The following is a 13,644-nucleotide window of genomic DNA, read 5'->3' as shown; positions in this document are numbered from 1 at the left end:
ATTATATAACTAAACTATTGTCGTATGTAAAGTAAACAAGGTTTTTAAAAAGGTTAAGAAGCTTCATTTAAAATTAAATTAAAATGCTGATCTTATGCTGCTGGCCCGCTTGGCCCGCTCAGCCCGCTGCCAGCCTGGGGTTCTGTTCACCTAGGCCGGCAGGGGATGTCGGCCGGGACCCCAGACCGGCAGCGAGCTGAGCGGGGCCGGCGGCCAGGACCCCAGACCGGCAGCGGGCTGAGCCGCTCAGCCCGCTGCCGGTCTGGGGTTCAGTCCGCCACCTCCTGCCAGCCAGGGTCCCGGCTGCCGGCCCCGCTCAGCCCGCTGCCGGTCTGGGGTTCAGTCCGCCACCTCCTGCCAGCCAGGGTCCCGGCTGCCGGCCCCGCTCAGCCCGCTGCCAGTCCCGGCCCTGCCACATAGAGTGGGTACCTACCTTCTCCCTGGTTCTAGCCCATTCTCTTCCTCCCTCTCTCTCTCTCTCTCTCTCTCTCTGCACTGAGCTGAGGGTGGGAGTGCACTGAGCACAGGGCTGGGGGTGAAGGAGCAGGCTGGGGGTTGGGGTGCAGGGTCTGGCCAGGAGCTAGAATGAGGGTGGAGGGTCAGGTTTGGGGCAAGAGGTTTGGGTGTGGAGTGCTTATCTGGGCAGCTCCCATTTGGTGTGAGGGGTGCAGGTGGGAATGTGGGAGGGTTCAGGAGCTCCTGTTTGGTGCTCAGGGTGGGGGTGGGAATGGGGTGTGTGTGCAAGAGTCTGGACATGGGGTACTGGAGTCAGGGCTGGGGCCATGGGAGGTGCAGGGGTCAGGGCAGGAGGCTGGGGTGTGTGAGGGGGGTGCAGGGATCAGGGCAGGGGGCTGGGTGTGTGTGAGGGGGTGCTCCCAGCCCCCTGCCCAGAGCGGCTCACGGCAGGGGGCTGGAGGGGATATGCCCTGATTCCACCCCCCTTCCCCACAGCCCCGTCCCCACCTCATCTCCACCTCCTCCCCGGAGCAGCGAGCGCGCTGCGGCTCCGCTTCTCCCCCTCCCGCACAAGGGCCATCAGCTGATCGGCAGCAGGGAGAGGAGGAGGAGGAGGAGGGGCAGGAACCCAGCCGGGCGGGGGAAGAGGTGGGGGAGGGGGGACCTTGCCTGCCCTGCAGCAGCAGCAGCCGGCAGGACCAAGCTTCTTCACCCTGCCCCCGCAGTTGGGGGTGCGGAGAAGAGCGGGCCAGGGCGGGCAGGATTTTTCATGGCTCTCTGCTGGCTGCCGGGATCCGGCAGTGGGCTAAGCGGGGCCAGCGGCTGGGACCCGGCAGGCAGCAGCATGCCATTAAAAATTGGCTTGCGTGCCGTCGTTGGGACGCGTGCCATAGGTTGCCGACCCCTGGTGTACACACACACGTATGCCGCGTATATACGTATGTCAGTGCATACAGGGGAGACCATTTAACAAAGCAAAGCGGGTTCTGAGAGTTGGGAAATCCTCCTTCCAATGTAGAGTTCTCCCTCGAGTGGCTGTTCATGTCTATTCCAATCAGGTGTGTGCGTGTGCACAGCAGCTGGAAATCTTTTTTCTTGCCCTGCCGACCTGGCACCCCCTCAGTTCTCTCCTGCCATAGTTAGTTCTCGGTAGTTTACTAGTGTTAGTTTAGCATTAGTAGTTAAGTTATAAGTTTCCTTTCAGGGGTCCCTCCCAACCCTCAACAATGCTCCCCCGGCACTGGGATATGCCCCAGTCCCCAGGGTTCAAACTCTGCGACGACTGTGAAAAATTTATGCCTAAGAGCGACCCAGCCTCTTCCTGTCTGCAGTGTCACGGGGAGAGCCACCAGAAGGAGAGGTGCAGAATTTGCAAAGGGTTTTGCCCTAGGACTATAAAAGACCAGGAGCATAGGCTCAAGATCCTTCTCATGGAGGCAGCACTCCAGCCACAATCCAACCCCAGATGAGACCATGGAAGGGACACGGATGGCCCCGGCCTTGGAGAACAACAGGGTCCCACAACGGCTGCTGCAACGGGTGGCCCAGAACTTGGGTATCTAGGCAGAGGAGGTGGTAGAGGATGCTGACCCTATGGTAGACATCCTCGCCCACTCCAGGCCCATCTGCATTGCCCTGCCATTAATTAAGACCATTGCTGAGACCACAAAGATCTTGTGGAAGACCCTGGCCTCTCTGCCCCCTCTGGCCAAGAGAAATGAAAGGCGGCACTTTGTTCCCTCAAAAGGATACGAACACTTGTATACCTCCCTCCCCTCTCCGATTCCCTGCTGGTTGATGCTGCTAATCAGTGCGAGCACCGGGGCTACTAGGGGCTCTCCCCTAAAAACAGGGATGCTAAAAAACTAGACCTATTTGGGAGAAAGGTCTACTCCACTTGAGGAGCTGCAGCTCTGTGTTTCGAACCAGCAGGCCGTCGTGAGCAGATACTCATATAACATCTGTGGCATGATGGCCAAGTTTGTGGAGCTGCTGCCGCCGCAGGACTCCCGTGTGGAATTCTCTGCACTGGTGGAGGAAGGGAAACGAATTGCACGAGGAAAAGGGGCAGACCTCAATCTGATCCTTTCCAGACTCACGGGGGGTCTGCCCTTTGAACCTTTGGCAACGAGCTCCCTGCTCTCTCTCTCCTACAAGGTGGTGTTTCTGGTAGCGATAACCTCAGCCAGGAGGGTGTCTGAGGTCAAGGCCCTAACATCAGAACCTCCTTACACTGTGGACAAGGTTCAGCTCAAGCCTCACCCGGCTTTTCTCCTGAAGGTTGTCTCCCAGTTTCAAATAAACCAGGACATTGTCCTCCCTGTATTCTACCCTAAGCCATGCTCAAGCGGCAGGGACCAAAAGTTTCACTCATTGGATGGCTGCAGGCCGCTACCCTTCTACATCAAGAGAACGAAGCTGTTCCAGTCCAATACCCACCCTCCTTCCCCTTTGTCGGAGGGGAAGTTTTCCGGCTGCCCTGCACCCGCGTGCGCACACACCTGATTGGAATGGACATGAACAGTTACAAGAAAGTGAGTAACCGTTTTTTTCCTGCATGGCAAATCTGGCAAAATATACTCAACTTTTTGCTGTTGTCATGCTATAGATATGGGATGTGCTTCTGCTTAGGGATGGTTTTAAAACTGAAGTGAAGCTCCTAAAACATGCAGGGGCAGAGATCTGCTTCTGCAGGGATTATGGCTGTGAGGGGCAGGAATATACCCCCTCTGCTCAGCTACTAAACCACAAAGGCAATTGCCATGTGTATCTGCTAAGTCCTACAAGAGAGAGAGCTTCAGACCTTTGGATGACTGAGCTGGCAGGATACTACCCTTAAAACAGTGCTTTGCTGCAGTTCCCGTGGGAGAGGTGACTTAGCTTCATTGCGGTTGTCATGCATAGTAAAAGATCTCCCTCTTGATGTTTCTCATTCTTTCCTTTGCAAGAAAGCAGCTTGGGAGCAGGCTCAGTAAACCCCCTCAGCTTCATAGACTATCAGGGTTAGAAGGGACCTCAGAAGGTCATCTAGTCCAACCCCCTGCTCAAAGCAGGACCAATCCCCAATTTTTACCCCAGATCCCAAATGGCCCCCTCAAGGATTGAACTCAGAACTCTGGGTTTAGCAGGCCACTGCTCAAAGCACTGAGCTATCCCTCCCCCATGGTGGGGAAACAAACAGTCCTAGAGAAAGAAGGAAGAATGATGAATGGACAAGCTGAGGAGCAGAAGATAGCAGGAAAATGGCCATTTACAGGGAGTTACAAGGAGGCACAGAGATGCGTTTAGCATCCTGGCAAACGGATATATTACGAGGCCATTTGTAAGAGTGCAGTAGACACACGGTCCTGTAAATAACTAATAGGCAATGCTCAATTGATGAACGTGCCCGTATATAGAGACCCTTCCTCCAGCAGGCCTAGACAGGCACGTGTTCCCACTGATGAGTTCAACTACAGCAAAGTCAACCAAAAGTTTCTGTTAACGTGTGTGGGTAAATACAGCAAAGCGGATGCCTTGCACTTAACCTTTGGAAATGGCAAACTGAAGTAGTCTACGTACAAAGAGATCCCAAATGATTAAACATGAGGGGTTAGGTGGAAGACACAATCAGTCTGAGTTTCTATGCAACTGCTGCATTTTTCACTTTGCGAGGGTTTTTTCCCCCCAAGCTTTTCTTCTTCTTTTTTGAACTGCCTTGCAGCTAGACTCCAAATATATCATCTATTAAGGATATGGGCCAACAAAGAAAAGGAAATGGTTTCCAAGCAACAGGAACTACGCCAAAGTTTTCAGAATTGATTGTAGCCCTCTGACTCAGGTATCCTTTTATTCATCCATCCTCCAGTGTGGCAGTTCTCGGCATGCTCCTTCAGCGATCAGAGAACTGGACACCTACAGCGTAATTTCAGTACAAAAGCCACATTGATAATCCTCTCACAGCAATAGGCACACAGAAATATAGCCTCTGAGGAGGCCCATAGGCCTCCATGGTTTAAAGAACAGAAAGTGAGTGGGTGCAGTATCACTGTTACAATTGTGGTCTGACTGTGAGGGACTGGGCTTTGAAAATTCTATCCTTTACTAGCAGTCAGAAGTGGTTGAAGTCCCCTCAGACGTAGGCCAGTATGTGGTTTCCAAATTTCAGATCACTTACAGCCTCAGGGTGTGCTGGAGATGCCTTTGGGTGGGCTGGGGGCTCCCCACTTGGATGACATTTTTGTTGCCACCAGATGCAACTCTGAGAGATGGCACCATACCCAGTGCTGAACAGATCTCAAAAGGTCTAGGGGTGAGGTGAAAATAAGCAGGAATTTGGATGTTCACCTGAACCTCTCTGGGTTGTAGAATTGAGGTGTTGTGAGAACAGGTGACTCTAGAAGATTTCCAGTACTTCCTGTCACTTGTGTGGTCTGAGCTACCATGGGAGTTTGTCCTATAGGGATACTTTTGCCTCCAGTCCTGACCACAAAGTGCAGGGGAAATGAAAACAAAAGTTATCTCTTGACACTCAGAAAAAGATGGATTTGATTTTGGTGTGCTGGCTGGGCAATGGTTAGGTCAGGTTTATTTTGTGTGAACTGTTTCACTCACTTCTAATTATTCACCCCAGCTGTCACCATCTTACTGGGCAGCACCAATTGGCCACAGCTTGACGTCACTCCTATAATTTCTTCCTTCTGAGTGTGGTATGCAAATGTGGCAGTTCCTGGTGTCGCAGTTTCAGGGTAACTGCACCTGTATATCCCCTCTGTGGTCCCTCAAGGGCACTCACTTAGGGTTACCGGCTTCCAGCCGTCACCTCTCTTGAGCAGAGACCCACCTCTCTCTCTCTCGACTGGGGTTTTAAGGCTTCACACACAGTCCCCTGCTTTACACGGAGATATCCCCAGCAAGCCAGTCTGCCTAAACACCAGTTCCCATGCTTTGCTTTCTCTCTGAGGGCAATCAACAGTGTAATGCCAGCAGTTACAAGCTAGCACACAGCCCTTTCTAAGCAAGCACGCTTATTCTTAAGATGAAAGCATTACAGAGAAAACATAAAAACAATATACCGTATATCCATGCTGAAAACTTACCAGAGGTCACCCGTTAGTGTTATGGGGCCCTAAAAGGCAGGCCAAGGTCCTTCCAACCATTCTGCAAGGATTGGGAATCCCGCCCCCCCTTTGGTCTTCCCCATTAGCTGGATGAAAATAAAGGCCCTGGGTGAGTTCAAACACAGCCCTTTTAAGCCAAAATCCTTTCTTCGTTTTCCTAGTCTCTGGAAACCCTGTTGGAACCAATATACGTGAGCCTCCCCAGAGGGTGGTATCTCTCGCTGTGTTTACAATGTGAGTGAGTCATCTAAATGAGCCCCCACCGTTTTAGTTCCTGAAGGAGCTGTGGCAACCCTGCCCGTGCACTCGAACACAATCATACGCACAATCCCTGGCTCCCAGTGCTACATCAGCTTAATACAGTAGGTTCCCCCAAAATACGGCATGTCTGTCACACCTGGCACCTGTGCAGAGTAGGTGGAATTAACAATAAACGGTGTTTAACCAAAAGCTCTTCCCACACTTGCCCATTTACATGGAGGAAAAAAGCCTGGATGTGAGGAGCCTACAATTCTTACTGGGCCATATCCCTGACTACAGCTGAACTGCGCACTGTGTTCCTTTGCCCTGAATTAGAGCAGCCCCAGACCCTAAGCAGCCAAAATTACAGCCACAGATATTGGACACCTGCCCTTTACCCTGATATACCGCAACAGATAGGGAATGGCCTAGGGCAGGGGTTCCCAAACTGGGGCACATGTACCTGAGACATCTCTGGGGGGGTACGCAGGAGAAATTGTGTAATAGCGGATTTTAGTTTATTTATTGCGTTTTCATAACAGGCTACTCAGAGGAAGCTTTAAAACTCTGTGGGAATTTGTTATAGAAAATACAGTAGTTAATTTACTTCAAGATGTACCAATGAGAACACAGATACACAGAGATGCTTACATACAGAGCCCTCACCTCCAATCACCATACAGCGCAAGTTCAGTTGCCCAGCAACCATCCAGTCTAACTGAGCTCAGAACATGGGGGTGGGGGCAGTCGGTTGTATAAGTCGCACTATATCTGTGCATAACAGTGAAATATGGACAGATGGTTAAAGACAGGTAGCGTTAAGAAGAACACACAAAGTATCGGTGATGAGACGGGTACGGGTATGTGGGCAGCTGGTAGATCTGGAAGTGGGTACGCAATAAGAGAAGTTTGGGAATCTCTACACCACTGGAGAATCTCAACCCTTGCGTTGAGGTGACCATCCTGATGCTGGATACTTTGGGTTTAAGGCCCGTTTGCATTGGTGACATAATGCAATATGGCCATGCCATAAAGGAAAATCTGCCACACAACTTCATTTTGCTCTGCATCCTGCACCAGCGCGCACAGTGATCTTCACTGAGCGGCCTGTCCTGTGAGCCATGGAGAAGAAACAAGAGAATGAAGAACACAGTTTGACAAGTCAAAGTAATAAAATCCGATCCCTGTAGCAGCCTCCCTGAAATGCTGCACGGTACAACGGTTAATATTTAGCTGCTTTTGTTTTACATCTTTCCCCTGGGGGACACTCTGAAACGCATTCTGTTTAGAAATTCTGCTGCTCAGATGGTGGGGCCCAATCCACCCATCCCTGTGCTGAGTAGGGCCTGCCTCTGCAATGGGACTCTGCTTTACGATGGGAGGTGGGGGCAGAATTAGGCCCTTAGGTTTTCTGGATTTTTCTTTCTTTGGGGCAAGATTGTGCCTTTCAGCACAGCCATGAGCAGGGGGTGGTGCACCAGCTGCCCCACCCAGGGGCCACTGGCTGCACACACACCTTTGCTCCCTCTTGTTGTTTTTGGGGAGGGGGAAGATGAGGTGGGGGAGGAAGGAAGGATTAAGAGGATGATGAGGAGGGAGTAACTTGTTGCAACCCCTTGCAAATGTGCGGTTTGCTCCCCCTTGCACCTAGCCAATTGCTGTGCTCCCCAAGTAGAAATGAAGCTCCACCCCACCCGCTGGCTTCCAGGGGATGTGCTTCACACCAGACCCAAGATATGGTATGGAGATGCCTTACTTCCCCACACCGCCTTACTCAGGCAAAGATGACAAGGGATGATCTAACCTTTGTGGTTCTTACTAAAGACCTTTGCGTGAAGCCAGCATCTGCCCCTAGGAGTTCGTCTGCTCCTGCTTGTATCCTCAGGAATGGGATGTTTGACATGGGGCCATAGTTAGCTAGAACTGAAATATCCAAGTTGGGCTTCTTCAGTGTTGGTCAGACTATTGTGTGTTTGAAGGAGGAAGGGAAGATACCTTCTGTCGATCAGGAGTAGCACCAGTTGCTCATGATTCATTTTCACAAGGCAGGATGGGCGTAGGTCGGATTCACAAGTCTTGGGTCGAGACTCCTTTAAGATGTCCAGAACTTCTTGGTGAGTGAATGTACTGAACTCTGGGTGTGCAGGCAGGCTGTTGGTTGGTGGGTATAGGTGATCCATGGTGTTTTAGAAGCCTTCCCCAGTGTGGGCGATCTTTTTGGTGAAGTAGGATTGCAGTCCCTCACAGCGCTTGGTACTGGGCTCTGATGCATATTCCAGCGACTCCGGATTAATGACGCTGTTTACCACCTTGGATAACTCTTTGGGGCGGGATTTGGTATTCTCAGTGGAGGCTACTGTAGTGATGCTCAGAGAAAACCTCGAGATACTTCTTGTAACTTTCCACTGGAAAGGAAGGGGTGGGGGAGTCAAGTTTGGGAAACAAAGGTTTCCCGCCTTTATGTAAATCCTATTTAAGGGTGGGGAGGAAAGCAAACAGGACTCCTCCTCTCCCTGGCCTATCTACCCAAGAAGAAAGACTGCTAAAGCTGCCTGAAGGGAAGGCAGGGGGGGAGTCCTGACTGAGACAGTGGTCCAGTCTGAAAAGAAATATAACTGGAACTCTGAACCACAGAAGCTTTGCAACCTGCCTAAAATAACATTTAGGGTGAGAATTTACATTTTGTAAACTGTTTGTTAAGTATATTCAGCTTAGCTTGCGTATTTTGCTTTATTTGGTCAGTAATCTGCTTTGTTCGGTCTGTTATCTCTTATATTCACTTAAAATTCACCTTTTGTAGTTAATAAACTTATTGCTTGTTTATAATATAACCCAGTTTATGTAATTTCTAACGGGGGGGGGGGTAAGACATTGTGCATATCTCCCTCCACATTGAGGGAGGGGGCGGATTTCATAAAACCTTTGGGTTTGTCCCCCTTAAAAGGAGTGGGCACCAGAGTGTTGGGGAGAGCCCTCAGGCTGAATCTTTCCAGAGCGGATCTCTGTCTCTCTCTGCAGCTGGGTGTGACCCTCCCTGTGTGCTTGGCTGGAAGAGGCTTGTGAGCCTAACCCAGGAAGGCCAGGTAAAGGGGACCCACGCTGCCAGAATAGATGGGCTCAGTGGTGTCTCAGCACATCAGGTGACAGGGCCAAAACCCGTCACATTCCCAACCTGACAACAGCACAACTTGAAAAGGAACACAAGTTTTGCATTCATTGCCTGGATCTCTTGTGAATGTGAAATCCTGTCTGCTTCCAACATGAAGAATTGTGGTTTTGGGGGCTCATTAGCCAGTGGTGGATCAGAGCTGGTGATTGCTATTGTAATGTATGGTGAAGGCATTTCAGTCACCCCCGTTGGTGCTTTTCCCTGAGCTATGGATGTCATCGACTGATGTTTGCTGATCTTTTTCTAAGCACTAATCTGTTTTATTTTCCTCACAAATCCAGGTTCTAAAGCCCTTTGGAGTGCTCCTTTGAGGAGTGAGTTAGCACAGTGAATACCCCTCACCGTTCTCTCCTTGACATTTTAGCATTATTGCTCAATCAAGCATGAAGCTCTTGTGGTCTCATCACCTCAGGCTGTGACTGCATCCGATCCCACAAGCTCGGCAGTCTCAAATCTTGGGCTTGTTACGTGCTCCTAAGACCAGTGGGAGCTGAGGGTCCTTTCACCTCACAAGATCCAGCCCTCAGGCTTGGTCGATAGCGTCCAGTGTAACTACAGCTGAGAGGCCCAGTTTTCAAAGCATCTCCCACTGCTGCTAGGCAGAGTTTTGGGTGCTGAGTATCTCTGAAGAGCAAACCAGAGGTGTTTTAGCTCACTCTGTTTGGTGAATGACAGCTCTGAACCCATCTAGTGTTCTTCTTCTTTTCCAGCTCCTACGGCGAGCTCACCAACTGCACCATCCTGATAGCCAAGAAACTGGATTGCTATTGGCCGAACCAGCTGGTGGACGAGTTCTTCATAGCCATTCACAAGCACTATTTCAAAAACTGCTCCCTCTCTGGGAGGTCTCTGCGCGACCCACCTAACAACATCCTATGCCCGTTCCTTGTGGTCCCCATCCTCATCACCCTGCTCATGACGGCGCTGGTGGTGTGGCGGAGCAAGCGGAGCGAGGGCATTGTGTAAGCTAGCATGCCCCAGGATCTCAGTAAATCAATAGAGAGACCTACCTTCCCGTGGACTAATCCCTCTCTGTCAGACTCGGCGAGCCCTTGTGGAATCCGCAGCACGTTGGAAGCTTTGGTGAACAGCTTTGTAACCCCAAGGCAAAATGTGGAGAAAGAACAGTGCACACTTGACGTTTAACACTGTCCTGACTAGAGAGGTGTGCTGTACTCATACACATTTCCTCTGTATAACAACCCTTTGTTCAGGCAGAGATGACATGCTTTGGACTAAATGCCACTTCTCATTACTCTCAGTAACTGCAGCACTTCTTGCAAGCCAATTACTTGGTCATTTTAAAAATCATTTATGAGCCAATTAATTGAAAACGTATATCTATAGGTCAAGATTAGTATTTATACACTTAATCAATAATCAGCCACAGGATGGATCTGGGGAGGCACCATTCTGTAGACATCTAATTATTATAATTTATTTCTTGCAAAGTTTTTTGGCTTGAATGCTTCTGAAGTCTATTGTTGTTAATTAAAGGAACCCTTGATTACTTTGCAAACCGCTGTTGTCAGTTTTTGCTTATAATGTACTGAAATATTGCAGCATTGCCTAGCTACACAGAAGCCAGACTTTTGGTTAAAAGAGGTTTTTTGCAAATTATTTCTCCTATAGTTTCATAGAACTGTAGAAATGTAGGGCAGGAAGGGACCATGAGAGGTCATCAAATCCAGCCCCCTGCTCTGAGGCAGGACCGAGTAAACCTAAACCATCGTTGACAGGTATTTGTCCAACTTGTTCTTAAAAACCTCCATGGATGGGGATTCCACAACCTCCCTTGGTAGCCTGTTCCAGAGCTTAAGTACTCTGACCAGTTAGAAAGTTTCTCATAATATCTAAAGGATATCTAGAGACCTCAGCCAAGATCAGGGCCCCATAGTGCCAGGCACTATGCAAACATAACAAGAGACAATTCCTGCCCTGGGGAGCTTACAATCTAAACAGAGGGAGGGGGAAAGGAAAAATTCTCCCCCGGGGAACTGAGGCACAGATAGATTTCAGTGACTTACCCAGAGAGTTTGCGGAAACTGAACTGAACGCAGCCTAAAGCTCAGTCTGGGGCCTTCGCCACAAGCCCATTCTTCCTTCTTTGTAGCACCCTTCAGGAGGAAGGTGCTTTACACATGTTAGCATGAGTAATTATCGTATTATCGGCAAGTTTGTTCCACTCTAGGATCTTATTCATGAGATTTCTGATGGTCTCCGAGCTTCACAGGCAGTGTTAACACCCCCTCCCACACGCACACACACGCGGTCACGCTCCCTTCCTCCACAAGCATAGAGCCGCTGCCATAGAAAGCGTCACATTTTATAGTCCTCAAACATCTTAAGTGTCCAGCCACAGTCTGAATGGGGGGGCAGGCGCAGGAAGCAATGGAGCAAAACACAGTGAGACATGGCACCAAAACAGTGGACGAACACAGCCGTCAGTTATAGCAAAAGCACGGCTCTTTTCCCCAACAGGATAAGCTCTTGGAAGCAGAACTGTTGCTCCTGCAGATTGTTTTCCTTGATTCATTTTCCTCCCCTAATTCTAGCGAACGGTCCATTAGCCAGTGCGGAGACCCCAAAATATTATTGGAAAACTGACTTATTCCAAGATTTGTAGGGTATAGAAATCCAGCTTCAATCCTGGAAAGCTCTCCTTGTGTCCACCAGCTCTCCAGCTGGCTGTTACAATGAGCCCTGCGCTTCCTCTAGGCTGCTAGCCTCTGTCCCGGTCCCTCACTTTCTCTAAACTCAAAACATCTTCTCCAGCGAAAATTGTATTTAGGTCCCAATCCTGCTCCCACTGAAGGACAGAGTGGTATTGAGAGGGTGGGAAGGAGAGAGGTTGCTGTTGGTTTCATTGTTAGTAGGATAAGTCCCTTGTACTGGAGTTGACAGCAGTTTAAGGTGGTTGAGCTATACTGTCCCATTTACTTATTGCTCAGCCTTATGATATGCATGGAAGGCGCTCGGTAAGTTTTGATAAGGTACAGAGATATTGCAGTTTAAGTGCTTTTGTGCTGTATTTTTATTGCATAAAGACTGCAAAAATATTTTTATCATCATTAGTCAAATCTCCAAGTCCTTAAATCAAGGTTCATGGCCCCGGGTCTCTTAGTGGAAAATGTGTATTTTGTTCCAGACCAAAGCAGCATGGAATTGTCTTTAAATATTGTACAGTATTCTGTAATAAGGAATAAGCACGTTGCCAAAGGGGTTAAGATGGGAGGGGGTTTCTGAGAAGGACAGCTTTGTTGTTTAGCAGGGACAGGGTGGTTCATTAAGCAATAACTTCCTTGGAAAAGGGAACTTTTCTACCCAGAGGAGCCTGGATCTGGATGAGAACAAATTCTAGTTGTATCGGGGGAGGTGCAGGAATTTAAGCAACCACGCAAGGAGGCTCATTTAGACACCGACACATGCATGTTCTAACTAAATGGTTCACGCACAGCGGCATGAAAAACAAACATCAGCATTGCCAACAATGGGCACCTACAGTTAGGTTCCTAGAACCAGGTCCTGGTATTTAAGTGCCTAATTCCCATTGAAATCAATGGAAGTTAAGCACTTAAATTCCTTTGAGGATCAAAGCCCTAAGCCTGATTTTCAAAAGGGATGAGCATCCAGCCTTTCCCACTGCAGTCCTGGCCAAATGCTTTTGAGTCTCACACAGATCCCAGCTGGATGGACTCCACAAGGCTGGATTCCTTACCCTCCTCTTCTCTTCTCTGGTGTCCTGCAGTATTTTCCTTTCCTGCTGCCACTGTCTCCTCTTTTTCAAGGCACAGATGGGGGTTTGCAGAGATCCACTGAAAGAAGGCAGAGTTATAAGACCCAGCACTCATACTGCAGGGCCACCTTTATATCTAACCACAGGGGCCTAATTTTGAAAAGCATCTAATGTTCTTTGTGATGTATAAAGCCCACACTGGCAGTGACAGAATTGCAGGGGAGCTTAATTAGCCCATGCTGTGGCACCTGGAGAGGAGATAGGTAATTAAGGATTAGACCCAGCTGGGAAGAACCCAAGTGGGTAGGTCCTGTAGCAATGCAGGGCTTTACTTACAGGAAACAAAGGAGAGAGAGGTAGTAGGGAGTTCTCTTCCCCTCTGGCAAAGGAACCATAGAGGGGCCTGCAGGGTGGAACACGTACTTTGGGATTGTCCCTGAGGGGAGCTGGGGAGAAGGAGATGTCTAAAGGAAGCCTGGGAGAAGAAAGATTGCAGGGCAGTAGCTTGGGAGGAGCCAGATCTCCAGAGAGAAAGCCCTGAGAGGGAGTGCTCTGTAACAGAATGAGGAGGAACCCTGCAGAGCCCAGCAGAGGAGAGAGGAGTCTGTGGTGGACTGAGCTTGGGGGGGCGGGATGAAGATGTTCTATTCTGTTGAGTTTTGAGTTTGGCCTTGTTACCCCGGAAGGGGTGGGAGCTGGCTGGAAGCCTAAGTTGCTGCACAGGCCACCGGAGGACCAGAGTGAGGCAGAAGGGCTGCAGTGTTGGGTCTCACCATGAGGCAGTACCCTGGGATGGTGAGTCTCACAGACTTAGATTTCTAAGTCATGGAAGCACTTTTCAGAATTGTTTGATCCTTAAATTCCACAGAATTATGCGGTTATTCTCTATGGAGGGGGTGGGCAGGCGGGCTGAGCTGTGGAGGCAGAAGCCATGCACAGACAGG

At 49.7% G+C, this 13,644-nt stretch overlaps 1 protein-coding gene across 1 annotated transcript in view; it reads left to right on the top strand.

The window, feature by feature from the left end:
• Positions 1-9,930, top strand: part of RAMP1 (receptor activity modifying protein 1) — a 75,843-nt gene extending 65,913 nt beyond the window's left edge. The window contains exon 3 of the mRNA XM_077829479.1: positions 9,675-9,930. Coding sequence (XP_077685605.1) covers positions 9,675-9,930 — 256 coding nt within the window. The remainder of the gene's footprint in view (positions 1-9,674) is intronic.
• The last annotated feature ends 3,714 nt before the right edge of the window (positions 9,931-13,644 follow it).

This window comes from Eretmochelys imbricata, chromosome 11, assembly GCF_965152235.1.
Source record: "Eretmochelys imbricata isolate rEreImb1 chromosome 11, rEreImb1.hap1, whole genome shotgun sequence".
In the NCBI taxonomy this organism is placed as follows: Eukaryota; Metazoa; Chordata; order Testudines; family Cheloniidae; genus Eretmochelys; species Eretmochelys imbricata.
The sequence above is the reverse complement of the archived record's forward strand: the minus strand, read 5'-3'. Positions and strand labels throughout refer to the sequence as shown.